The sequence below is a fragment of the Microtus ochrogaster genome, chromosome 7, assembly GCF_000317375.1.
Source record: "Microtus ochrogaster isolate Prairie Vole_2 chromosome 7, MicOch1.0, whole genome shotgun sequence".
Classification (NCBI taxonomy): Eukaryota; Metazoa; Chordata; class Mammalia; order Rodentia; family Cricetidae; genus Microtus; species Microtus ochrogaster.
The window spans coordinates 15754770-15781570 of NC_022014.1; the positions used below are offsets into that span (position 1 = coordinate 15754770).

A 26801-nucleotide genomic window follows, 5' to 3' on the forward strand; every position below is an offset into this window, starting at 1 on the left:
GCTCTTTGGGCTGACGAGGGAGGGGGACTTGATTAGGGGAGGGGGAGGGAAATGGGAGGCGGTGGCAGGGAAGAGACAGAAATCTTTAATAAATAAATAAACAGAAAAAATAAAGTTAAATAAAAAAATGAATAGCTCAAAAAATAAATAACTTTTATTATCTATCTATCTATCTATCTATCTATCTATCTATCTATCTATCTATCTATCTATCTATCTATCTATCTATCTATCTATCTATCTATCCGCTTTTTCAAGACAGGGTTTTTCTGTGTAGCAGACAATGTTTTACTGTGTAGCCTTGGATAGCCTGGATCTCAGAAATCCACCTGCCTCTGCCGCTTAAGTGCTGAGATTAAAGGTGTGTGTCACCACTACTTGGCAATAGTAACTTTTAAAAAAATGATATTTTAAACACTTATAACTTTATTATTTTATGTATGTGAGTATTTTGCCTACATGTATGTCTGTGCACCGTGTATTTGTCTAGTCTACTTTTAGTTGTGCTATACAATGGCTGTATATACACAAGTAATGACTTGCAGCAGACAACCAGTGTACATTGCTATGGCATGATTCTTTGTGGAGAATAAGATGGGGAAAGAAAGAAATCAGGGATACTGGTCCTTAGAAAGAAAGACTAAACTCAGATTGGATGGCTAGCATGTCTCTCAAGAGCCTAAGTGAAACTTCATTTACAGAGTTTCCCATTTTACATTTATGTCGGAGTGACATCAGCAAGACTGAGACTGGAAGAGTCCTAAAACACACAGCTAAATAAGAACTCGAAAGAAGAGCACTGAAGCTGGATATAGTGGCTATACTGGTAAGCTGGCATGCATTATGATTGTAAAAAGCGGACTCTGGAAGTGAGGGCAGCCTTGTCTCTGACTCAAGCATTTCTCTCAAGTGACCCCAAAAACTCCCTGTCCTAGATCAGTTTGGCCTCCTGCCTCTAACAGGAGAAAAACAGCAAATAGCTCAGGATATTTAAAACATTGCATCTCTGAGAATGGACAGGAGAAGGCAAACTATTTCCAACAGAAGCTACTAATGTCTACCATGGAATAAAAGTACCTGCTTTGGAGCCAGAAGCTAGTAACTCATCTAGAGAAACCTCTCCGCTTGCCTGGAGATCTCGCCAGGAGCTCCAGCCTCACTAGTTCAGTCATTCTGCGGTGTGAGCATCTCGTCTGATGATGTCTTTTTACTGGTTCTCCCAAACGGGCTACTCCAGCTGCCTCTACTAGAGTAAGTGCCTGATGTGCAGATGCTCTGCTGTCTGTTCTTTCACTTCTGCTCGCTACATACTTATTAATAAATTCACTCACTTGAAACCACAAGCATGGCTACTGTAGATCATTCTCTGTCTAGAACAGTGGCATACTATTCTAGCAATAAAAATCTAGGAGCTTGATGCAAAAGACCATGAGTTTGAGCTTGGGACACAAAAGAAAAGAGGTATACTAACAGCTATGAAAATCAAATTTGAGGAATTGTACCCCAGAATCTATATATAGTACCAAGAAGGAAGGAAAATAAAACAAAGTTTTTTTTTTTTTAAAAAGCCACTATTCTCTACTGTGTGTGCTTGCTGATACACTGTAAAGTGATGTACCTTAATGCTGACAAATTAGATATCTCTAAACATGAGGTCCAATTCGAGTATTTAATATCTCCAATTTTAAGCCTAATGGTGTTTCCTATGGTTAAGTTCGTCATAGATCCTCCAGAACAAGAGCTACATTCCATGTGAGTGGAGTAACACTTGTTAGAAGTAATCTAGGCTTTGTCCACTGAGAAAAGTGTTGCCCATTCTATGTACTTACTGCTTTAGGAGCCACGTATCCACCAGGCGCCATGCCTATCCCCGTGGAAAGTTCAAACAGGTCATTCAAACCGCTGCTGACCACAGCAGGAGTGGGAGAAGGAGCGAAGGTTGCAGGCACCGATGATGGGATGAAGGACTGTCCTACCTTTGGGGAAAAAGGGAAAGAGATGAGAAAGAATAGAGTAATCGTCCTTAAACTGTTACTTATTTTAACAGCACTGGTTAATCCATTAGAAAACACTGCAGTTACAATATTTGTAAGAATCCACTCAGCATATTGTTTTAATTACTTTTTTTTCACCAATGATAAATGTAAACATACTTTAGAAACTTTGTCAAGCCACAGTACTAGGTAGGATGCAAGAACACAGTGATCCAAGATTTTGTCTTATTTGTTTCCAATTTTAGCTTCCACGATTCTGTGCAAAAGGCCTACAGGTACTCTAACGAAAGAGGAGTTTATGTCTACAGAATGAAGGAGAAGCATCCAACTTAAATAGCGGTTCCATTTCTACATGAGTTGGGCCAAGTCTTACTTCCCATTTGAGTGTTAATATCCAGCAGGAAGCTCTCCTGATGGAGATCATATTCACACCCCATAGGAACTCATCTATGAGGAAAATGCCTCTACGAATCCAGAACTCTCTCCAGTTCCTTCTGGACACCAGGGCATAAAAAGCATTCTGCAGTCAAGATGGGAGGGTCCATTTCCTTCAGCTCTTCAGTGTCAGAAACAAAAAGATCTATTTCTACAGGCACCACAGCATCAATCCCTAAACAAGTCCCTAGACCACATGTGGCATGTGACCCTGCACTCTCTGCCCTCATGCACTGCGACCAAGCTTGTGGTGTGCAGTGCTGGAGAGCAGGGTGGCTACTCCCATAACATGTGCAGGAAAGAATCAAACAGGGCAGAGCTTCCCATGGTGAAAAAAACAGATGGCACTTACTGCCGGACTTCCTCCAATGCCCCCGCCAAGGTCACTGCCAAGCTGAAAGAGAGAAAGGAGAGAGAGGAGAGAGAGGTAGAGTTCATTTAGCTAAGTACTAGATGCCCACATAGATTCTGTAAATTGCTCTACCAAGTCATCGGAAACACATGCCATTTGACTTGTCTCCCAAAGCCTAAGGAATTCTAGATCATCAAGAAACATGTTCTAGAGGAACCAAGTAGTGGTAGTGAAAGGGTGTGAACATTTAGCAAAAACTTGGAAAATGTAGCTGGAACATCGTAGGGATGTTTGAGATGTAATTTTCTACCCCAAATTCACTGGCATGAATCTGAGTAAGATTTAGTGTTTATATACTCGAAAGAGCTCTAAGCCCAAGCAGCAGCATTACTTTTCCTTTACAAAGAAATTTAAGGTGGGGGAGAAAAGCAAAGAAAGACAAAAAATGCTTTAACCTACAAAACCTGCTGCCTTACTGAGATGATAGGAATCAAACCAGTATTGAGTTGCAATTTCAAGTTTCAAAAATTACCAGGGGAACATAAAAGGTTTTAGTTGAGAATGCTCCTTGGGGGAAAAACAGCTAGTACAGAAAGATATGCATGCATCGCCCAAACCTCCCACAGTTGGTACCTCTAAGGAGAGATGCTGTGATTTATATGGAGTCCGTCATTTAAAGGAGGCAAAGTAGAGAGAATTAGACTAGTTGGTTAGCTGACAGGAAAACATTCCACAGGCTCTTAGTCTTGCTTCTTTCCCCTCAGGTGAATACAAAATTCACCCTGACGGCAGTCTTGTCTCCCTTGACAAGACCAGTGAAGAAAAACTGGAGCTCTTTAGCGAGTTGGTCTCTCTGTCTCTGTCTCTGTCTCTGTCTCTGTCTCTCTCTCTCTCTCTCTCTCTCACACACACACACACACACACACACACACACACACACACACACACACTAATGGTACTATTTACAAAGCTAAAGCCTTTTTGTGGGGCGATGTTTGCAGTCCTGTATTTGCCTCCTTCCCAGCTCTACAATCCTTTGTGAATCGCCAAATAGTTTGTCCTAAAAACAGACTAAAAGTCTAAAAGTACTGCAATATTTCTTGTTAGTGATGATAATTTAGAAATCATTGTGTTGGGGTAGTAAAGACAAAATAAGACTGCATCTTTATTTGGGAATCATTTATGAAATGACAGTACTATATAAAATGATGCTGTCAAAACTTAAAATTCAATCTATACTCAAAAATGGCGAGGCCCATGACAAAATTTTGTTTTATTTAAGATAGAGAATAATTCTAGCAGGTGCTTTAGCCAAGCCAACATTTCCAGAATGTGGTTCTCACAGATCACTCAATGGTGTCATTGGATACTTAACCAAATAAAAAGGTCATTGCAACCAGCAACCTGAGAAACTGAAAAGGTGCCAAAGCCAACAGAAAAGACACTGCATATTGCCTTTCCCTGGTTCTAAAATGACACATATCGGCAGCATGATGTCTGAAAAGCATGGTATTCTATTTATAACATTTATTGCATGCAAAGCATGAAAAGATGCCAAGCAATGAAGGGAGCACAGATTAATCAGGGCAGGCTTTACAGATTGGCAGGAGGTAGAAAACACAATGCAAACCTGTACACATAACTAAGTAGAAAAGAAATTCCGAAGGAACAACCTCCCTCTGCCTAGAAGGTGATGAAGTGAAGATTCAAAGGCATGGCAAAGCAGAATTTTTAAAAAAGCAAAAAGGGCATGGGTCATTTCTCAACAGCATCCGCAAAGGCCGAAAACACAGGGCAGATACATTTTTATTTTTAAAATTTGAACCAAAGAAGCTTGCAAAGGCAATATAACTTGTAAACATCTTTTAATTTTCCTGTTAATAAATATATGGTGTTTTCTGAGACTAACATTCAAACTTTTAAATAGTATTAATAACTAGTTTATACGCCAGTAACCATGACTACTCCCAACCTTACATACAAAACAAATCAAGCATCTGTGTGTGCACATAAGCTTTAAAAGCTGCTACTGCCAGTCTCATCATCAGAGACGGTGATTTACTTTTCTGAGGTGTCATCTGGACACTGTGAGATGGTTCTAGTTCATCCTAATATACATTCAGCCAGGGTTGAAAATATCACAGTAGAGAATTATTAGGATTCAGACAAGATTCTGATGTTAAAAATGATTTCAGAGCTGACTTCTATATAAAGCGAGAGATGAGAATGTGAGGGGATAAGAGAGGAAGGGAAACCAAAACAAGACCCGAGGAAGAGGCTCTACAAAACATCCTGTTTGTCCTAATGCTGATATGGCTTATGACTTCCTAACAGGCTAACCCTCCCTTCCCCAAACCACTCGTTCCTCTGGCCAGGTTTGCAACCCAAGTTTGAAAGACAGAATTCTTTACCAAACTGGTTGGCATACACTGAGAAGTATTTAAAAAAGTAATAGTTTTTCCAAATATGCAATAAAAAGCACAGAGAAGAGGTAGCTATTGGCAATATTTAAAGGAATAAATCCTGTTGTTGTTTGGATCCAAAATGTCCTCACAGGCTCATGTTTGCACATTTAGTCCCTAGCTGTTAGTGGTGTTTGGGGGCGTGGAAACCTGGAGGCACAGGCCTTGAGGGTTCTACCTAGTCATTTTCATTCTGTTTTATGCTTCCTGATCTATCAGGATGGAGGAGCTTCTACCATGTACTACAGCTGCCATGAACTTTGTGCTTTTAGGCCAGTGATGAGAGAAGTAACTAAACAAATGCAGCTCTTGGTGGCCAGGAACTCATTATGTAGACCATGTTGACTTTGAATTATGGACCTACCTGCCTCTGCTTCCCAAATGTTGTAATTAAAGGTGTGCATCACCATGCCTAGCCCATTTTAGTTTTTTCTTCCCTTAGATTTTTATTCTCATCTTTGAATATTATGAGAATATTAGCTGGAAGAGATCTAAACACAATCTTTCCCCATGCTACTGACCAATTTTATTTGGAACCACAGAAGAAACAATCCAGGGGGTTGGAGATGGTTCAGTGGTTAAGAGCACTGGCTGTTCTTCCAGAAAATAAGCATTCAATTCCATGCATCCAAATGGTGGCTCACAATTGTCTACAACTCCAGTCTTAGAGGATCTGACACCTCTTCCAGGCATGCATGTGGTTCACAGACACACACGCAGGCAGAATACCCATACACATAAAAATAAATAAATATATTTAAAAATAAAACAATCCTGATGATCCTTTTTGTACTGCAATCTACCTAGAATCAAGAATACATTAATTCATCTAGAATCTGGCACACGTACGGCCCAAAAGATATGAGACACACAGTCAGAAATACAAAGGTTAACTTAATTGTGCTATACCCAAAGTAAAGGGAGTAGTGTAATTCCCTATTCCCCAATCTAAACCACAGGATTTGCTGCCGTTAAATGGTACTGAGAATAGAATTAACATTTGGCTCCTGTCAAATGTGGTCACTCCACCATGTCTAAAGTAATGCTTAATGGGGGGAATGGAGTTAATGTTGGATTACACAGTAATAGGTCACTGCAGAGCTATAGGAACTGGACAGAATGCAGTGATTCCATGGTGACCACTGTAACCTACAAGCTGAACAGATTTAGGCACATCACATGAGTTCTGTAGCAAGGTCAAAAGTCTGAAACACATGTGAACTGCAGATGAGCTCTAAACAGCAGAGGGGAATGTCAGCTCGGCTTGAATGGCTACATACTACTAAAGAGTAACACAAGAGGGAACTGAAGAAGAAAATTCTATTAAAGAACAAATCTAAAAAAAATAAAATAAAAAATAAAAATCTGCTCAACTCTAAGGGAAAAGAAAATCATAACAAAAGAATATTAAGAGACACTCACTGATTTAAAGGAAAAAAATCCACACAGCATTAGCGACTGGGTCCAGGTTAGGTTCCCCTGACCCTGCTTTGTGGCCAGTCCAGAGCACATCGACCTATCTCTAAAACTATGGAGCTGTCTAGGTACCTGACAGCTTATTTTCTTAACCACGGGAGCAGACTTTAAGCTCAGACATTCTACACTTCAGTCTAGACTCTCATTTATGGGATGCTTTCTAGAACTCACTGAAGGCAAGTGACTCTAAGGAAAGCACCAACCCTTACAGTTTGTTAACAGTTCTGGTCCTCAGGAGTCTCGAATGGTGTAGAACAAGACACAGAGATTCCTATCACAAACAAAGAAGCCTGTGAGGGGAAAATATGGTTTTCAGCTGTTGAAATATGTAATATGGTTTCTCTATGCAGAGAAGCATCATAAAACATAATCAGTGAAATACACATGGAGATTCTGTGAGCATGTGATAAGCCAAGAATCAAACTGATGACTAAGAACACAGACTCCTTTTCCTCAAAGGGGAAAGCAGGGAGCTATAGCAGACACTTCCTAATAAGAAATTTAAAAGTTCCCTTGAAGCCCATGATAGAACTTTCAAGCCAGACAGAAGCTGTTTAAATATAGTCTGCCCACTGCTCTTCACACCACTACTGCCTCTCTACAGAGGAATTCACCATTTCTCCTCCCAACAGAGGAGGAGCTTGTAAGAATTGCTTTGCTCACAACTCTAACCTGGAATAGAGCCTGACATATCATAAGCATTCAATACGCATTTATTAAATTAATGTTCTAGTGACCAGTTAAGTACAGCTACTGGCAACAGTTCTTAGGAGTCAACTTTGCAACGAAATCATTTTATTTACTGGAGAAAATAATCACCAAAGGACAGAAGCCAACGAACTGTCTACTGGCCCAGAGCACACTATTAACATCAATCAATTATCCTGAGTACATGTGAGAAGGACCAAGTGGGGGAATGAACTCTCCAGGCTGAATGCCTTGCGAGGACGGCACCATCTGCATGGTTTGTTTGTGTTTGAGAAAGAGTGGTGATATGTGGAAGAGGATGGTCACTTATTTGCTATTATAGCCTAGGCTAGCCTCAAACCAATGACCCTCCTATCTCAGCTTCACCCAGCGTCTGTGTGATGTTGCTAGCAGAAGAGACACCTATTATTTTATCATGAATCACTGCCAAATAGATGAGAAGGTGGAACTTGTGTATTCACCTGAGAGAGTTTAAGACCTTGAATTCTTCCTCTTTTCATCAACGAATATAGTTCTCTAATTCTCCAATGCTCATGTACATCCTAGTGACACATTAGCATAAAGGCACATGACACAGAACACAGGAGGTGCAGCATAGAGATGTCTGGGAGAAACCAGTCCAAATTTTGTCTTAAACAATCAAGTAGGGGGCTGGAGAGATGGCTCAATGGTTAAGAGCACTGACTGCTCTTCCAAAGGTCCTGAGTTCAATTCCCAGCAACCACATGGTGGCTCACAACCATCTGAAATGAGGTCTGGCGCCCTCTTCTGGCCTGCAGGCATACACACAAACAGAATATTGTATACATAATAAGTAAATAAATAAATAAATAAAAAACAATCAAGTAATTTACATGCTATGTTCTAAGATGTCAGTTTGTCCTGTGCTTTCGTTAATCACCGTTAAGCAATACTGACACTGCAAAATGTTAAATCATTGTTTATCCTGCAGCTTCAAATGCACACTCACTGTCCTGTGTACTTCACAGGACATCAATCAAAGTGAGGTGACACTGACTTTACTCTCGAACACAAATTTTGAACCACATAGCTGAATACAAGATCATAAAAATTTTGGAGACAGCAAAGGTTTCCATGCAATGACTAAAAATTAATTCAAAATCAAATGTGCGATGAATCACTTCCCATCCATGTTACTTCATGTGACTTCACCGAAGTTTTAGTTCTGAACAAGCAGTATCTGACCTTTGTGCTGCTCTGCTGTCATGCCTCTTTCACAGCCAATAGTACTGCTCAAAGCACTCGACTCAGACACTGAATATTACTGTTTGCTATGAATTGTACAAAGTTTACTGCTGCTATTGAGACATCATGGATTAATTATAGAAAACAAAAACTTTTAATGCTTTCCCACCTTTTTTTATTAGCACAAAAGTACCAAATTAGTGTATCTCTGTATTGTGTTATAATATCTGACTTTCAAAATTGCTGTTTTGAGTTGTTACATTGAGTTCTATTTTTTTAAAATCATTAAATAAACTTTGGTTTGGAATTAGGACAGAATTTCCAACAATGGAGAGGCCCTAAATATACTTCTACCACTCTTTTGTACTATGCATTTATGAGAAAACAGCATTCTGAGCATTAACAACTATAAAATATAAATATTATTAACTCTGAAAAATGTTAAAGCTGAAATATCAAATATTCAACCAAGAGTAGCTTTTTATATAAAAATAAACAATACCAATCACATTAACATGCAGATGTGCTTTGATCATTAAGAAACAGTGAGGGGTTGGAGAGATGGCTCAGAGGTTAAGAGCACTGGTTGCTCTTCTAGAGGTCCTGAGTTCAATTCCCAGCAACTCACAGCCATCTATAATGAGATCTGGGGCCCTCTTCTGGCATGCAGGCACATGTGCAGACAGAACACTATACATAATAAATAAATCTTAAAAAAAAAACAATTTAATTGAAGCTGGAGAGATGGCTCAGAGGTTAAGAACAATTGTCCAAATGATCCAGGTCTGGATTCCAGCACCTCTATGTCTGTCTACAACCATCCATATATAACTACAGTTCCAGGGGATCCACAGCCCTCTTCTGGCCTCTGCAGGTACCAGGTATATGCTGCACACGGTGTATTTACATGCATATGGCAAACCATACATATAAAATATAAAATCAAATTTTTGAATGCTGAATTATATGCATACCAAGTAATTATTTTAAAAATAAATATCTGATTTATTGTCAGAAAATGTTTGATTTGTATACTTTTCTTTCTTCTTTTTTTTTTCTTGCTGTTTCAATACAGGGTTTCTCTGTATAGCCCTGGCTGTCCTCAAACTCAGAGAGGGCCATCTGTCTCTGCCTCCTGAGCGTTGGACTAAAGGTGTGCACAACCACCACCTGACAATATATGTTTTGGTCCACACAAAAGGCTTGTTTTTGTTTTGGTGTTGGGTCTCCTGGAATTGGAGTTACATACAGCTGTGAGCTGTCATGTGGGTAATGGGAATTGAACCCAGGTCCTCTGAAAGAGCAGTCAGTGCTATTGGCAGCTGAGTCATCTCACCAGCCCTGAGTATACTTATTTATGTATATACTGAGGACTGCATAAAAATTTCCTGGGCAAAGAGGACCTTGAATGGAAAACATTTAAGTTCTATTCCAGAAAAATGGCAATTACAAACAAACCAGAGCAATCACAAAATGGAGATAAATTTTGAAGATTAGAAATGGATTAACAGTAAACAATGGTCAAACTTCTCCTAAATTGCCTGTTATGGTTTGGGTAAGTGTCCCCATATAGTCCATGTGTTAAAGGCTAGTCTAAATAAAGGCTATGGGGAGGTATGGGAAGAAGCGTAAGTTCAAAGGGTGGACCTTATGAGAAGGATGCTGGCCTCTGAATAGGGCGGGCCCCTGTAACCCTTCTCATGTTTGAGTTTCCAGTCATGGAACAAGTGATGGCAGTCTATCAACTATTGCTATCCTGTGCCCTCTCACTGGAGGCCCTGTCTCTGCAGTCCCAGTCTGGTCCTGGAGTCCTACAGGATTCCTGAAGAGGGGCTGGTTTTCAGTTACATTGGAATCTTGAAGAAATCCACCCAATAGGGTGGATGAACTTGCCAGCAAGTGTGAAGGCAAGCAGGGAAAAGCAAAGCTTCCTTTTTCCATGTCCTTTATGTGGGCAACATCAGATGATGTGGCCCAGATTTAGGGTGGGTCATCCTGCCTCTAATAATCATTAAGAAACCCCTTCATAGACATGCCCAGAAGCTTAGATTTTAGTTAATTCCAAATTAGTCAAAATGACAATCAAGATTAGCGATCCACAGGTCCCAAAGCAATAGGACTGAACATTCGTTATCTGAAGCCACCAAAACGATGAGACAACATCGTCATAGGTGGATTATCTCAGGTTCTGCTTAATGACAAAGGTGACGCAAACTGAGGCTAGCTCTTAAATTTCTGCATCAACAAAAACGAGTTTCAGAACCACTCTGAAAAATGTAATGAGTAAAATGGGTCAAGAACTTACAAAGATCTCTGTGATGGTCTGAAGAGGTAAGGCCTCCATAGACTCATGTTTTTGAATGTTTGGCCCATAGGGAGTGGCACATTAGGAAGTGTGGCCTTTTTGGGGAAAGTCTGTCACTGTGAGGACAGGCTTTGAGGTATCACATGCTCAAGAGATACCCAGTGTGGCACACAGTCTCCTTCTGCTGCCCATAGATCAAGATGTAGAGCTCTTAGCCTCTTCTCCAGCACCATGTCTGCCTGCATGATGCCATGTCCTGCCATGATGATAATGGACTAAACCCCTGAAACTGTAAGCCAGTCCCAGTGAAATGTTTCTCCTGCATGGTATCTCTTCATAGTAATAGAAACCCTAACTAAGACAATCTCTTCACACAATAAACTTAAAAAACCAAGTTCTTAAGTCACTGCAAAGGAGAAACAACAATGCAAAACTAGAATTTATGGAGAATTTCCCGTGGGCTAAGCACTCAAAACCATTAATAAAGTAGCACACGACAAACAAACACAAGGTAAAGAACTGCAGGGAACAGCGTGGGAGGGAGGCTTTGAAAAGCAGGCACTAGAATCTAGAAAAGCACAGCTTCTCCTAGATCCTGCTCTCGCTCCAGCTAGGGACAGAATCCTTCTCTAGTATGAAATCCTTCCTCAGCATAAACGGTACCTGGAATAATGTTTTCTTCATATTTTTTGATACACAATAGCACCACTTAAATAGAATAACACACAGAATCTTGGATGAACAAAAGACCAGTTTAGTCAAGGCCGCTGTTGATAGACTAAAAGTAAAGGCAAAAAATAACTGGGATTCAGTGGCTACTTCCATAGTCCTCAAAGGTATCAGACGCTGAGTACAACACAGACAAGAGTCACACACATGGATCTCAGGTCATCTCCTATCCTACAGAAGGATATGCATGGTGAGAAAAATCATACCTAACCCAGAACAGGCAGTTTTATAGATCGATATCAATGGCATTAATACACATGGCTTATAATATGAAGAAATGGAAAAGTCAAGATAACTACTTATGTAAGCCTACCTTAAATTGAATGCCACCATGCTTTACTTATAGAACAGACAAACCACTTAGTTACATTTTACTTGAATTCTCCACATTAAGCTGACAGTTGTGTTTACAGTAACAGAAACAAGAAATATCTGTAGAGTAGAAGCAACAAGAGAAGAATGCTGAAGAGCAGTAAAAATAGAAGTGGCGATGAGACTGCAAGAATAGGTAGGCTTTAATCCCAGCACTCGGGAGGCAGAGGCAGGCGGATCTCTGTGAGTTCGAGACCAGCCTGGTCTACAAGAGCTAGTTCCAGGACAGGCTCCAAAGCTACAGAGAAACCCTGTCTCGGAAAAAAAAAAAAAAAAGAATAGGTAGGAATTAAGTTTGATTCAAATTTTGACCTAAACAGGCATTCCACTTCTAAAACTGCCCGAGCTCCTGTTTTTCAAAAGTGACTGCCCCCTTAAAACAAAACATAAACCAAGCAGGCCTAAGGAGCTTGGCTTGGCTCCTCTGTATCCAGTGGCATTCTAGCCTAGTCTGCTGTAGGAGTCGCAGATTCCGAGTCACTGTCATCAACGGGAGAACACTTATTTATGTATGACTAGTAAATTAATTAGCATTTCCTGAACATGACAGCTCTAGGAAAAGGTCACTAAATAGCACAATCTCTCAAGTATAGCGATGAAAGAAGGTAAAAAAAAAAAAGACAAACTGGAGGATCAGAAGAATCTAAAAAAAAAAAGGAAGGCTGAAATTATCTGCTAGTGAACAGAAACTTTTAGGAAAATGAGCCAATAAAGCTAGTGCACACCTGTGATCCCAGCATGTTCAAGGGTGACGCCAGATAGGGACAGAGTGAGATCTTGACTAAAAAAAAGTATATAATCTAAATAGAAAATGCCCTAAATTTTTTTCAGTCTCCAATATATCTAATCAAGTTTAACTTCTAGCCAAGACAGACTGAATCATTTAAAATCCCAATGGAAAGAAGAAAAACAAAACAAATAAAAAAAAACCAACAAAACAAAGGTAAACTCATTTTTAAAATACTCATTTTTATTTATTTTATTGTTTGTTATTAGTGTGCATGTGTGCAAGTGTGCACGCATGTGTGCATACAGATCAAAGGACAACTTGGTTTACTCCTTCCACCCTGGATTCTAGGGACTGAACTTGGGTCATCACTGGCCTGAGATGTCTGTTTTTGTAAACTGTGTCAAAGAGGCAGTCAGAAAACATTTTTTTTTAAATTGTTTTTTTTTTTAATATTTATTTATTTTTTTTTTTGAGACAGGGTTTCCCTGTGGCTTTGGAGCCTATCCTGGAACTAGCTCTGTAGACCAGGCTGGTCTCGAACTCACAGAGATCCCCCTGCCTCTGCCTCCCAAGTGCTGGGATTAAAGGCGTGTGCCACCACCGCCCGGCCAGAAAACATTTTTTGTGGGGGAAGAAGTCACTGTTTAGCACAAGAGATCAGCTACCCAATTCCACGTAGAATTTTATTTGGCTCAATGTTCTCAATCCTGGCTGTAAAGTTAAAAACAGCTCCAACAACTTTAAAATAAAAGGAAAAAAAAAAGAGCATTTGGGGCCAGGTTTGGTGGTGCACATCTTTAATCTCATCACTGGAGAGGCAGAAGCCTGCAGATCTCTGAGTTCAAGACCAATCTGTTCTACACAGTAAGACCCTGTCTCAGAAAAGACCTTGCTCCGCAGATGTTTTACTGCTATATATAAATAGCATTGCTAGATGGGGTTAATTAGGCAGCTGGAATGAGAATCATAAAAAGGTAAGAAGCTGCTAGGTAAAACTAACTAGTAGCATACCAATGACCTGCATAGAGTGAGGTTTAGTTAATACCCAACACTAATGCTGGACCTTGTGGCATATGCCTGAAATTTCAGCAGTAGGGATACTGAGGCAGGAGGATCGTCAATTTGAGACCAACTTAGGTTACATACAAAAAGAAAAAAACCTGTCAAAAACAAAAAACAAAAAACCCGCCTCAAAAACAAGGTAGAAAGCAAAGAACAACACCCAAGGCTGTCCCCATATACATGACTAACCAAAACAAACACAAAAACCACAAATAGGTTTTACCAGAGCGTAACAAATCAGGATCTCTGGTGCAAGATCTTTATACACATTATTATATAGTTTTATGAAATGTTACTTACTATAAGGAAAGGTTTCATTTAAGAAATGACACTATTTATACAGAGAGCAAAAAGCTGAAATTATTTTCTTCTTTAGATCATTTGAACAGGTATTTTTAAAGCATCACAGTCCACTGATGCCTCAGAAACTTATTTTCCGGGCTGGAGAGATGGCTCAGAGGGTAAGAGCACTGGCTGCTCTTCCAGAGGTGGCTCACAACCATCTGTAATGAAATCGTGTTCTCTTCTGGCCTACAGGCATACATGCAGACAGACCACTGTATACATAATAAATAAATAAATGAATAAATAAGTTTTCTTTATTTCTTCTTTCTTTCCTTCCTTTCTTTTTCTTCTTTCTTCTTTCTTTCTTTCTTCCCCTTCCCCTTCCTTCCTTCCTTCCTTCCTTCCTTCCTTCCTTCCTTCCTTCCTTCCTTCCTTCCTTCCTTCGTTTTAAAAAGAAACTTATTTCTACACAGCCAGATTTGGGCTTCTCTTGTGTTGCTCTTGTAAAAGAAATTTCTGTTTTCTGAGTGAATATATTAAATTATATACAGATTCAAAGTAAAAAGTAATGATGGAGGAAGGTCATTGGTTAATAATTAAATAAAGAAGCTGCTTGCCCTGATAGGTTAAAACATAGGTGGGAGGAGTAAACAGAACAGAACTCTGGGAGGAAGAGGAAGTGAGCTCAGACTGACAGCTCTGCTCTCTGGAGCAGAGACGCCATGCTCCCCTCTCCTGGGCGGACGCAGGGATAGCTCTGCTCTCCAAGACGCATGCGATGAAGCTCCAACCCAGGATGGACGTAGGCTAGAATCTTCCTGGTAAGCCACCTTGTGAGCTACAGCAGATTATTAGAGATGGGCTAGTCCAGGTGCGAGAGTTAGCCTAAAAGAGGCTAGATAGAAATGGGCCAAGCAGTGCTTAAAAGAATACAGTGTCCGTGTAATTATTTCGGGTAAAGCTAGCCTTGCGGGTAGCGGGGTGCTGGGGACGCAGCCCCGCCGCTCATATTACTACAAAGTAAGGGCTGTTAGTACTCACATGATGGCTCACAACCATCTGTCACTCCAGTTCCAGAGGATATGATGTCCTCTTTTGGTCTCTGAGGCACCAAGTATGCATGTGGTACACAGCCATAAAACACAAAGCACCCATACACATTTAATTAATTGACTAGAAAAGTACCCTGCCATTTTTTTTTTTAAGACAAAGGGTCTTACAATATAGCCCTAGCTGTCTTGAAATTTCCAATGTAGACTAGGCTTGCCTCAAACTCACCGAGAACCATCTACTTCTGCCTCCCAAATGCTGGGATTAAGGGGCACTGTGCCTAACCTCAAGCAAGTTCTTAGAACCTTTACACTCACTAACTAGGCTATGTTGGCTGGCCAACAAGCCCCAGGGATCCACCTGTCCATGCTTCTGAATACCAGGCTTAGAAATGTGTGCCACCATTACCTGCTTTTTGATGTGGGTGCTGGCAACCAAACTCAGGTTCTCGCCCTTCAAGATTTAGCCATTTCAGCTGGGTGGTGGCGGCACACACCTTTAATCCCAGCACTCAGCATCTGAGACTAGCCTCGAATTAGAACTAGGTCTAGAGAACTAGTTCCAGGACAGTTAGGGCTGTTACAGAGAGAAAATCTGTCTCCTCCCACAGCCTTTTTGTCTGAAGCAATACTTACAATGAGTTTTATCTTTATGTACTATGTATCTATCCACCTGTTAGAATTGTGGGCCTGGAAACACCAAAACCAGGGCCTCTTCTCCACCTCCATCCCTAAACCCGTTTGTCCTCTTAGGTTCAATGAGTCCATCATGTAGTAACCCTCCAGAGAAAGCAGTAAGGAAGTTAAAGCATAAACCTGAGGAGGTAGTATTCAGCCTATAGTTGATACATCAATACAACAAGAGCTATTTTCATTTCTTGGGCAGCTCCATGATACTTAAATTATCTGTCTACTTTGAGTTGTAAAAGGCTATACAGCAATGTGGGATGATGACAAAATACTATTCTTCTATAGTTAGTCAAGACCAAATTCCATGTTCAAAAGAAAGACAACAGGGATGTTAAATGAGACAACAAGCTAGAATTCCCTGCATGGTCTGTGACTAGACTCTGGATGCAGTGCACAACTCACAGAGGTCTGACTATAACCTTAATGAATTCTCTGCCAATCAAATCTTAAATGCAACTATACTGACATGGAAAAGCCATAGATACCACAGTCCTCATAACGCTTAAGAGACAACGACATTATATGCAGAAGAGAGTAAGTGGTTTTGCTTCTATCATCTCCGAAAGTGTGATGATACTATGGTGTGTGCCTTTTAATGTTGCTGGGAAATACATCAACTTGTCAGGCATCCTGATAGTCACCAGAGTATCAGACACCTAGTCTGTAATCCACGAAGGTTAAGTACCTGATTTGCAGGGAGACTTGTGACCTACCATTTTCCTAGGCTTTTCCCCAGACATGGACGGTTGCCATTTGATAATTTCTCCATCTTGTACAACAATAACTGGTGGCCCATTTCCCAGACATTCTGGACTTTGGAGCCTTTTATTATTAGAATCCTGGAAGCTAATTAAATTGGAAGTATGACAAAGGCAGAAGTGAGGAGGAGGAAGGAGAAAAGTCAAGCAGTCTTTTCCAACTGTAATAAGGGTACAGTTTAGACAAAAATGCTCACATAACTGCCTTAAAACATTTTGGAGTTGGAAAATGCACAAACCAATAAATATTTAAAAGAATATATTTAAATTTTTTTTTTAGAGTGTGTGCATGCTGAAGCAGGGTCTCCTGTAACTCAGGCTTCCCTGGAACTCACTTTGTAACCAAGGTTGGCCTTCAGCTCCTGATCCTCCTGCCTCTCCTCCCAAGTGATGGGATTATAGGTATATACCACCACACCCAACAGGTTTAAAAGCCTGAAAGATGGTGACCAGTATGAAGCCACTTTAATGATACTCAGGACCAAAGGAAAACTTGTAAGAAGTTAAGAAGCAGGAAAAATAATGAACTCTGGTAAGGATATTAATAAGATAGCCAAATAACAGGTTGGCTAAATACCAGAAGTTCTTATAAGCAGGTCAACATGATAAATCAAAGCACATGCAGACATATTCCATCCCAATAATGAACAGAATGGTAACAAACTCTCTAAAGATAGATAATTCTGTTTCTGCTTATCAAGGAAAGACGAATAAAGTTCTCTAGTTCACCAAGAACTAAAAATAATCAGAAAAAAGGAACTGCTTACCAGGCTATCCAGTCCTCCTCCTAAAAGGTCCACAGCTCCCATCTGCATGGAGGACACTTGTGGCATATTCACTGGGGGACCCAGGTCAAGATTTAAAAGATCCCCCAGAAGGTCACCTTGAGAGGGGATAACCTGAGGCTGTTCCAGGTTGGTTGCAGTGGTGGTGCCAACAGGGCTATCCCCTGCATCAGTGCTGTAATCAAACACAGAGGAGAGATTAGAAAAATATCTTCACCCATGATACGAAAAAGCAACAAGCAAACGTCACAGGTATAATCACAAAACACTAAATATACAATTAAACAGGGCTGAGATGGCTCAGGAGGTAAAGGTTCTTGCCATCAAGTTCAATCTCAAGAATTCACACAGTGGAAGAGAACTGACTCCCACAGGTTGTCCTTCGTGAGATGTGCGCACACACATAAAAAATAAATACATGTTAACAAAAAACTTAAGTAGCTTTGGACAAAATCTGAACATGGAGGAGTAAGTAAACAAACAAGGAGAGGATGAGCGATGCTGCCAACAGGGGATCCAGAAGGATGATTTTTAAAAAAAAAAAAGACACTCAGGTTTTGTCTGCTTTTGTTCTGGTGTTCTTATGCTAAGAACACATTCTACAACCGTGCTATAACCATAACTTCAAGATGCTCAATTCTGCTATGTGTAAAGAAAAATAACTACAGATGTTCAAAAGTCAACTAAAGACAAGCGACTAGCAGCCAGACATAGACAATAAACTTGGAAGGAAATTTATATACACATCTCAAGGCTGTGGGGCCATTTAGGGGATAGGTCCTGGCTGGCAGAAGTAGATCAATAGAGAAAAGCTTTCAAAGGCATACCCGACATCCTGTTGGCTTCTATGAGAACAAAGTGCTGCCTTACACCCCTACTGCCATGAGCAGGGGTGTTCCTGTGCCCATACCTTCTCTGCTATGACCAGGGCAAAATAAATCTCACTTGTTTCTGTCACATATTTTGACACATAGTAAGATAAATGTGCTAGTCACTTGTCTCATTGCTGTGACAAAGTATGTGATAAAAACAACTTAAGAAAGAGTTTTGGCTCATAGTTCAAGTGTGTGGTTCATCATGGCAGGGAGGGCACGGTGGCTAGAGCAGGAGACAGATGCTCACACTCTGCCCAATCAAGAAACACAGAGCAATGAATACTGGTGCTCAGCTTACCTTCTCCTCTTTATTCAGCCTGGGCCCCCAGCTCTTGTCTCTTAGGGTTGGCCTTCCCAACTGAATTAACCCAGTCTGGACAATCTCTACAAACATGCCCACATTTGTTTCCATGGTTGCTGAACCATTAGGATCCAGCTGCCAAAAGTTGCAGTTTCTTTCTCGTGCTAGCCTGTTCTCTGCTTCTTCTGCTGCCTCCCACTCCTACTGCCTTGAGTGGAGCACTTCTGGTGCCATGTCTTCCCTACTACAGTTCCTTAAGCAGGGGAGCCCTTCTATCCCATTCCCTAAGGTTTTTTCTATCAGACGTTGTCACATGAAAACTAACAACATGGAACTGCAGAGACTGAAGAAAAAGACAATCTAAGAAAGACAACTTAAGATGAAAAGTATCAATAAAGCCCTATCATGAAGGGACAAAGGAGGAGTCACAGGAGATGATCTCAGAACTTTTAAGAAACATATGAACACAAAGGCTAATGAAATTACATCCAAGAAAATCAATATCCAGTGTTTCCCATTTTAAAGTCGTGTAAAGTAACTGCATAAATGCCATCAAAGACATAATCTCAAAAGGTTAATTTGTCCCAAATCAGACAACTATTTACCACATTCATCTTTCTAGGGCAGTTGGCAAATACTGGGCACAGTACACACTTGGGAAGACAGCACTTCACTCTTTTCTGAGTGATTCTAAAAGACCTCACCTTTTAAACCACTACAAGAGGCAGCAGGCTAAAGCTTTCAAGTGTTGCTGTATTTCATGTCACAAGTACATTACTAACTTTTGCTGCAGAAGAGTTAGGGATGGATGATATGGGATTTCCCTCTGTATGCTGTGAATACTATTGGTTAATAAAGGACTGCTCTGAACCTATAGCAGGGCAGAACTTAGCTAGGCAGGGAAAACTAAACTGAATGCTGGGTTAAAGGAGGCAAGAGGAGGGAGAAGCCATGTAGCCCCTGTCAGAGACAGATGCGGGGGACGGAACTTAATTACCCAGTAAGCCACAGCCACGTGACGATACACAGATTAACAGAGATGGGTTAGTTTAGGATATGAGTTAGCCAGAAATATGCTTAAACTATTGGCAAAACAGTACTGTAAATAATATTGTTTCTGTATGATTATTTTGGGAGTCTGGGTGGCCGGGAAACGAACAAGCAACCTCCTCCTACAGATGGACCTTTCTCACATGCCATTTGCAGCAATTAATCACATATATCTACAACCCCTGTTGTTTTTTTGGATGGCTGGCATGCTGGGAATTGAACTTAGGGGCCTCAGAGGTGATAGACAAGCACTCTACCACAGAAATATATTCCCCAGCCATTATCTCCACTTATACCAAAGTATGTTTTTCTTGTATCAGTCTTTAAAGACAAAAATAAAGTATAAATGGCTAAGGGGCTTTGATAAGGACCTATGTATAAAGCCAGACTTGGTTGCCTAGGCCTGCAGTCCCAACTTCATGGCAAAGTACAGCAGGAAAATCTAAGCTTCTAGGCTGAACAAGGAGTTTTGGCTAGCCTTGGGTACGTAAACCCTGCCTTAAAAAACAGAAGCAGGCTGGGCAATGGTGGCACACACCTTTAATCCCAGCATTCAAGAGGCAGAGACAGGTGGATCTTGTGAGTTCCAGGTCAGCCAGGGCTACACAGAGAAACCCTATTTCAAAAAACAAAACAAAACAAAAACCCACCCCTCTAAACAAAAGCAAAAAGAGCTTATTAGTGTTCCTCCTCTCTGATTTTAAAACTGAAGAGTTAGGAAGCAAAAGCTGCATGCTGCCTGCGGTCTGCTCCTAACACACTTTCCTTACTGATCTCATTAAACTAATTTGGTGAAACAAAACAAAGTAGACATATGTGACTGAAAGTTTTATCTATATATAGAATCTAAGCTGTAATACATTGTAATTCTATAAAAGCATTTCATTAGTAGTTTAACGTAAGTCATCTATACAAGAGAAATGGTCTCTACTAAGGTTTTCTGTGTGTATGTGAGCATGTGCCAACCCACAGAGGACAGAGGAAAGCTGAGGCATTGTTCCTCAGGTGCCTAGTTGATTTTTCTTTCCATTTACGCACATCTGTGTTTAAGTGCGTGCGGCATGTGTTCCATGTCAAGGAGCCCTGGAAGCTTGATTAGTTTGGCTAGCCCCAGAACTTTCCTGTCTCACCTCCCCAGTGGCTGACTACAAGCATTCACTACCATGCCTAGTTTTTCCACATAGATTCTGGGGATCAGACTCCCTCTGTCACCTGAGCAAGCTCCTCAGGCAGGCCTGGTATTTAATAAATTACTAGACTTAAGAAACTTTCAAACCTTATCAAAACAGAAGGTATGAGCATAATTTCCTTTAGTTTTATTGTACTCCTATGCTGGAACTGAGAGAAAGAAGCCCTTTAGGGCAGCAAGATTGCAGAAGGCACAGCAAGATCCTTTTCAGGCACAGAGCAGAAGACAAGGCGCCTGACCAGCAGCTTAGTCCTCATGGAGTGACTTCACCTGCTTACCTCCCATGATGAATGGGCAAGTGCTTGCGATGAATCCCATGACTCCCTTCCACAAAAGCATTTGGAGGCTTGTGGTACACAGAGGCCGAAGAACCAATGTGGCAGATGAGCTCATCCAGGAGGGTAGGCTCTATGAGGTCTGTCTCCTCAGAGATCAGTGGCTTCTCAGACAGCACTACTTCTTTGGCTGTCACAGGGTCAGTTGAAAGAAGGCGCCAATAAATATAACCCCGATCTCGAAGGTCAGGATTATCAGAATCCTAAAGCAAAGCAAAGGCAAGGAGACTCAGTTGGCTCTGTCTCCACAGAGACACTAAAGTGCCAGGCTTACTGTCAAGGCACTGCTGTAGTGACTTAAGCAGATTAGATATCAAAATGATATTTTACTGGGATCTAATAATATACTTATAATTATATATGTCTAATGTTTCAAGGAACTTAAATATACACTGAGAAGGGGTTAATGTTCAGACTCAAATTCAAAGGGAAGCTGAGAAGAAAAAAAGCCACTTTAATCCAGCAATAGTTAAATGGCCTTGGGAAATAAGAATAGTATTTTAATTATTCTATTAAGGTCTCTGTATATCACGATAGTTCAGTGGGTTAAGGCACATGCAGGCCTTGTGACCTGAGTTAAACCTCTGGGACCTATATGGCAGGAGGAAAGAGAATTGACTCCACACAAGCTGTCAACTGACTTCTACAAGCAGAGTGTGACATGTGCTCTTTCTACTCTCTCTCTCTCTCTTTCTGTCTCTGTCTCTCTCTCTCTCTCACACACACACACAAATAAAAATGTGTCAGTCTTTAAAAAAAAAGACTTTTTATTTTACTTGTACCAGTGTTCTGCCTACATACAGTATACATAAGTGCAACATGTGCATGCAATACCCACAGAGGACAGAAGAGGCTATCAGAGTCCCTGGAACTAGAATTACAGATGGATGTAAGCAGCCATGTTGGTGCTGGGAAATGAAGTCAGGTCCTTTGCAAGAGCAGTAAGTACTCCTAACCAAACATTGAGTCATCTCTCTAGCCCTCATGTGTCAGCTTAAACAAAAACAAAACTGTTACATAAGTCGCATGCACCTGTAATTCCAGTACTCAGGACGCTGAGGCAGGAGGACTGCATGAATTTGAGGGCAGCCTGGGATATATACTGAGAACTGGGTCAGTTAAGTACACAGTAAGCCCCCATCTCTAAATATTTTAATAAAATGGCCATAAATATTAGTAGTAATAATTCTAACATTTATTCTACCTTATATCTATTTTTTATATATTCTTAAATTTTTAAAATTTTTTCTTAGATGTCTACTTGTCTATATGGACACATGTGTGCAAATCCTGTGGATCCCCTGGATCTGGAATTACAGACATTGTGAGACACCATATGGATGCTGGGAATTGTACTGAGTTCCTTTGGAAGAGTAGCAAGTGCTCTTAACTGTGGAGCCAATTATCTAGCACCATAATTTTCTTCTTGATTCAAATATCTACATGCATCTCCTATAGAGAAACTGGTTAAGTCATAGTAGTAAAAAGAGACTATATACAATGCTTATAAAAGTACTATTAACTAAAACAAAAACAACAACAAAAAACCCCACACGATCCAACAACAAATCACAAATGTATGTGCCTTAAAAAAACGCAACACAAATTTAGCACTCTTTTTGTTGCAATTTTAAAATAATTTTATGCATGTTTATGGTTTAAAAATAATTATACTCTATTGAGCGTGGTGGTGAACGCCTTTAATCCCAGTCGCTGGGAAGGCAGAGAAGGCAATTTCTCTGAGTTCAAGGCCAGTTCAAGATCTACGTAGTGAGACTTTGTCTTGGAAAGAAAAACAAATTATAATCTCACTACACCAAGATTTACAAGGGTATAAAATAAAAAAGAAATCTGTCACAATTATTCAATCCCTTCCCACTCTCAACTCTCCACCTCCAATAACCAGCACTATTAGCAAGCTAGATTGTCTCAACACATCACACAAGCTTTTGGCATAGAAACCAGTTTCATTTTATACACACATAGTCATACACATAATAAAAATTAAAATAAAAATATTTTCAAGAGCACTTACAAACGAATCTTTAAGATGTAAAATTAGTAACAGGAAAATGACAGCTCAGAACTAGGCAAAGTAACATAGAAGGGACTGAAACTCTGATAATATACCAATTAGAAACAAGTGAAAATGACAAAAAAAATAGTTAATATTTGAATCGAATTCTATGTATAGATACACATCTTAATTGACAATTGTGTTAAAGCCAACCTGTTTGCATATTCAATGAAAGACATTACTAAGTCTGATGGACTGGTGATCATCGTATTAGTTACACTATAAAAAAGAAATTATTTTGATTTCTATGGATTTGAGATAGTGACCTGATATTCTTTTCCACTGCTGAAATTTGAACATAGGGCCCTGTGCATGCTACTATGACTGGGCTATATCCCCAGCATTTTAACAACTTTTTAAAATTTGAGACAGAGTCTCACTAAGTTTTCCAGGTAGACCTTGAACTTTTTGTTATCCTTCTGACTCAGCCTCTCCAGTAGCTGGAATTACAGCCTGTGCCATCAGGTCTGGCTATGACTTGACCTTTAAGGCCAATAGCCACATTCCCAAATTAGAATTCACTTGAACTTCTTTTCTTCTGACCAGACATATCTTATGTGATGGTCAGGGTTAACTGCTAACTTGACAGAATACATAATTACTTAGGAGATGGACCTGTGGGTGCGCTGAGGAGGGGAGGTGTAGTATCTTCATTATGATAATTGATACACATAAAAGAACCATTTTAATTGTGGGTGGAGGAATCCTGGTGATATAGAGAAAGGGTACTGAGCAGCACACATGCGTGCACGGTTCTTTGTTCCCGACTGTAGATACCATGTGACCGCCCCCCCCCCCCAAGTTCCTGTTCCTATGACTTCCAGTCTTATTGGACTGTGATGGGAACTGTGAGCCTTTCTTCCTTATGTCGCTTGTCAGAGTATTTTTGTTTGTTTGCTGTTAATAGCCTTGGCTGACCTGGAACTCACAGAGATCCACCTGCCTCTGTTTCCTGAGTGCTGGGACTTAAAGGTGTGCACCACCAGGAAAGCATCATATAATTCAAGTATCAAACGGTGTAAGCACTTTAACATTATCTCTAAGAGAAAGGCGCCTCTCTGAAAGGTAGATAAAGCACACAGCATTTCATATGAAAACTGAAGGAGTCACCTAGAAGATAGCAGACTCAATGTTATTTTCACCTCTGTAGGGTATTTTTAATCAATAATATATAATCTAAATCAGCTTTTCAAAATTATCATGAAAACTGAAGTCAATCTAATTTTTTTATTTTTAAATTGTTATTTTTAAATTAAAAATGTGTATATGTGCGTGTCTGAATGTATGTATGTGCACCACATATGTGCAGGGACTTGCATAGATCGAAAGAAGAAGAAGGAGGAAGAAGAGGAGGAGAAGAAGAAGAAGAAGAAGAAATGCCTTCACAAGATCAGACTGTAGGCAAGTAAGACATTCTCTTAATTAGTGACTGACAGGGAAAGGGCCCAGCCCATTGTGGAAGAGACTAATCCTGGGTCAGTGGTTCTGGGTTCTATAAGGAGGCAGACTGAGCAGCCATAAGGAGCAAGCAAGCCTGTAAGTAGTACCCCTCCATGGACTGATGGACCCCCCCATCAGCTCCTGCTTCCAGGTTCTTGCCAGGTTTGAGTTCCTGCCTTGGCTTCCCCCAGCAGACTATGATTCAGGATGTGTTAGCTGAAAAAAGCCTTTCCTCCCCAAGTTGCTCTTCATTGTGGAGCTCACCACAGCAAACACAGCCTTGAATAAGACAAGAAGTGTCCACTTTTACCATGGGAAGTAGCACAAATCAACCCTTCAGATGCTCTCAGATCTCTCACCTGTGTGGCCAAGCTCAAGACCTGTTGGACCAGTTCCTGTGTTTCTGATGGCTTCTTGAGAAACAGCTTCACTATGGCAGTAAGCAGTGTGAGCTGCACCTAAAAAACAAAATCAACAAAGTAAATGAGAGGCAGCATCTCATTTCCTCAACTATGAATTACTGATTTTGAGAGATGAAAGAGGAAGCTCAGCCAATGGAACGAAGAGCGGCCAAAGGGGTTCTCAGAGACAAGTAATCACCTGAACATTCACTAGCCTCTTATTTCCAGTTGCATTTTTGTATCAAAAATGATTTGTTTCTGGGCCATATTTTCAACTGTTTTCTTTCTTTTTAATAAAAAAGTATTATTGTGTGTACATGATGTGTATGCATAATGTGTATGAGTACATGGGTCACAGGGCACACGGGGAGGACAATTCTGTGGTCAGTTCTTTCCTTCCGCCTTTACACGGGTTCCAGGGATCAAACTCAGATTGCCAGGAGGCTTGGCAAAAGTCACCTTTACCCTCTGAGCCAGGCCTCAACTCTATTTTTTAAAGTATACACATAAAACTGGCTCTTGATTAAATTGTGTATTATTTACTTTGGCCAAAGCTTACAAGTTTGAAGGACTTATGAAACCACTTGCCATACTGGGATAAGAGCCAAAACAGAATTATGTCAGATTAGAGCCAATTAGAGGGAGCCTGCTGATCTACTATTAATATTACGCCTATTAAAATTACTATATTGGATTACATACACAAACTTCTATTTGCTATGAGCACAAATGCCAGAGAGAAGGCTTAATAGTCTGGCTGCTTTTCTAGGTCTCTGACTCTAATTTTATAGGAGGGAAGGACAGATGGGGAGAAATCTAATCATCCGCAGAGAATCTTTTCAAGTCTCACCATGATGTTCTGTAATGAGCAACAGCAAATGCTAAGGACAATATGTAATCATCCTTAGGTGACAGAAAATAAAACTCTGGTTACTGCTCTCAACCACCACAGGGAAGCTCACTTCTGGAGCATCGCTCGCAGCACGTAAGAAATGAGACTACATAGGTGCTTCTCACTCTCTGGGGTGGAGGACCAGCAACCCAGGTTTCAAAGAGCCCCCAAATGTTCCAATGTGCTTTAGCGTCTATAAACCATGGTCTAAGCTCTGCAGCTGTCACGCTAGGAACCAGGACTGATCAAAACAGTCATCCCCTCTGAGAAAGGGAAACCATGGCATATAAATGCATACAAGAAACGACTCAATGTTTAACATCGGTTATCTTCCTGAAGAGATGTAGACACAGGATAGAAGAGCATTTACCTGGGTACTTTCATCATGAAAACCCTCCAGGAAGCTCTCTAGTAATTCATCAGCATTATCGATTCTTTCAGCATATTCTCCTACAATCCAAATCATAGCTGCTCGAGCATCGGGCTCATCCAGGGAGTCCAAGTTCTCACAGAGAGTGGCAATGATACTTTCATACCTGTTACAACAAATGGACTACCGTTACCAGGGACAAAACTAAGAACTGTACTTGACAGTGGAAGTTAAGAGTCAAAACCAAGCCATTGAATTACATGTCAATAACTAAGATTTAAACTTTTACAAGAGTTCATGAGACAGACTTTCACAAGGAAAAAAAATTAACCTGTGGTATAAGAAAATTCTACTATCTTATGTCTAAAACCAATCTTTAAGTACAATAGAGAGCTTTTCTAGTATGCACTTTTGCCTTCATGGTAGAAAACATTAGAAATCTCACTTTCTTTTTATAGGAAGATGGGGTTAGA

At 40.4% G+C, this 26801-nt stretch overlaps 1 protein-coding gene across 2 annotated transcripts in view; it reads right to left on the reverse strand.

The window, feature by feature from the left end:
• Positions 1-26801, reverse strand: part of Ap2b1 (adaptor related protein complex 2 subunit beta 1) — a 121241-nt gene that overhangs the window by 54867 nt on the left and 39573 nt on the right. The window contains exons 11-16 of one of the 2 annotated variants that reach the window (XM_005349362.2): positions 26329-26494; positions 25025-25123; positions 21092-21351; positions 17381-17573; positions 2782-2823; positions 1830-1976 (exon numbers count right to left, since the gene is read on the reverse strand). In XM_005349362.2, coding sequence (XP_005349419.1) covers positions 1830-1976; positions 2782-2823; positions 17381-17573; positions 21092-21351; positions 25025-25123; positions 26329-26494 — 907 coding nt within the window. The remainder of the gene's footprint in view (positions 1-1829; positions 1977-2781; positions 2824-17380; positions 17574-21091; positions 21352-25024; positions 25124-26328; positions 26495-26801) is intronic. The other variant, XM_026780203.1, reaches the window with a different exon arrangement.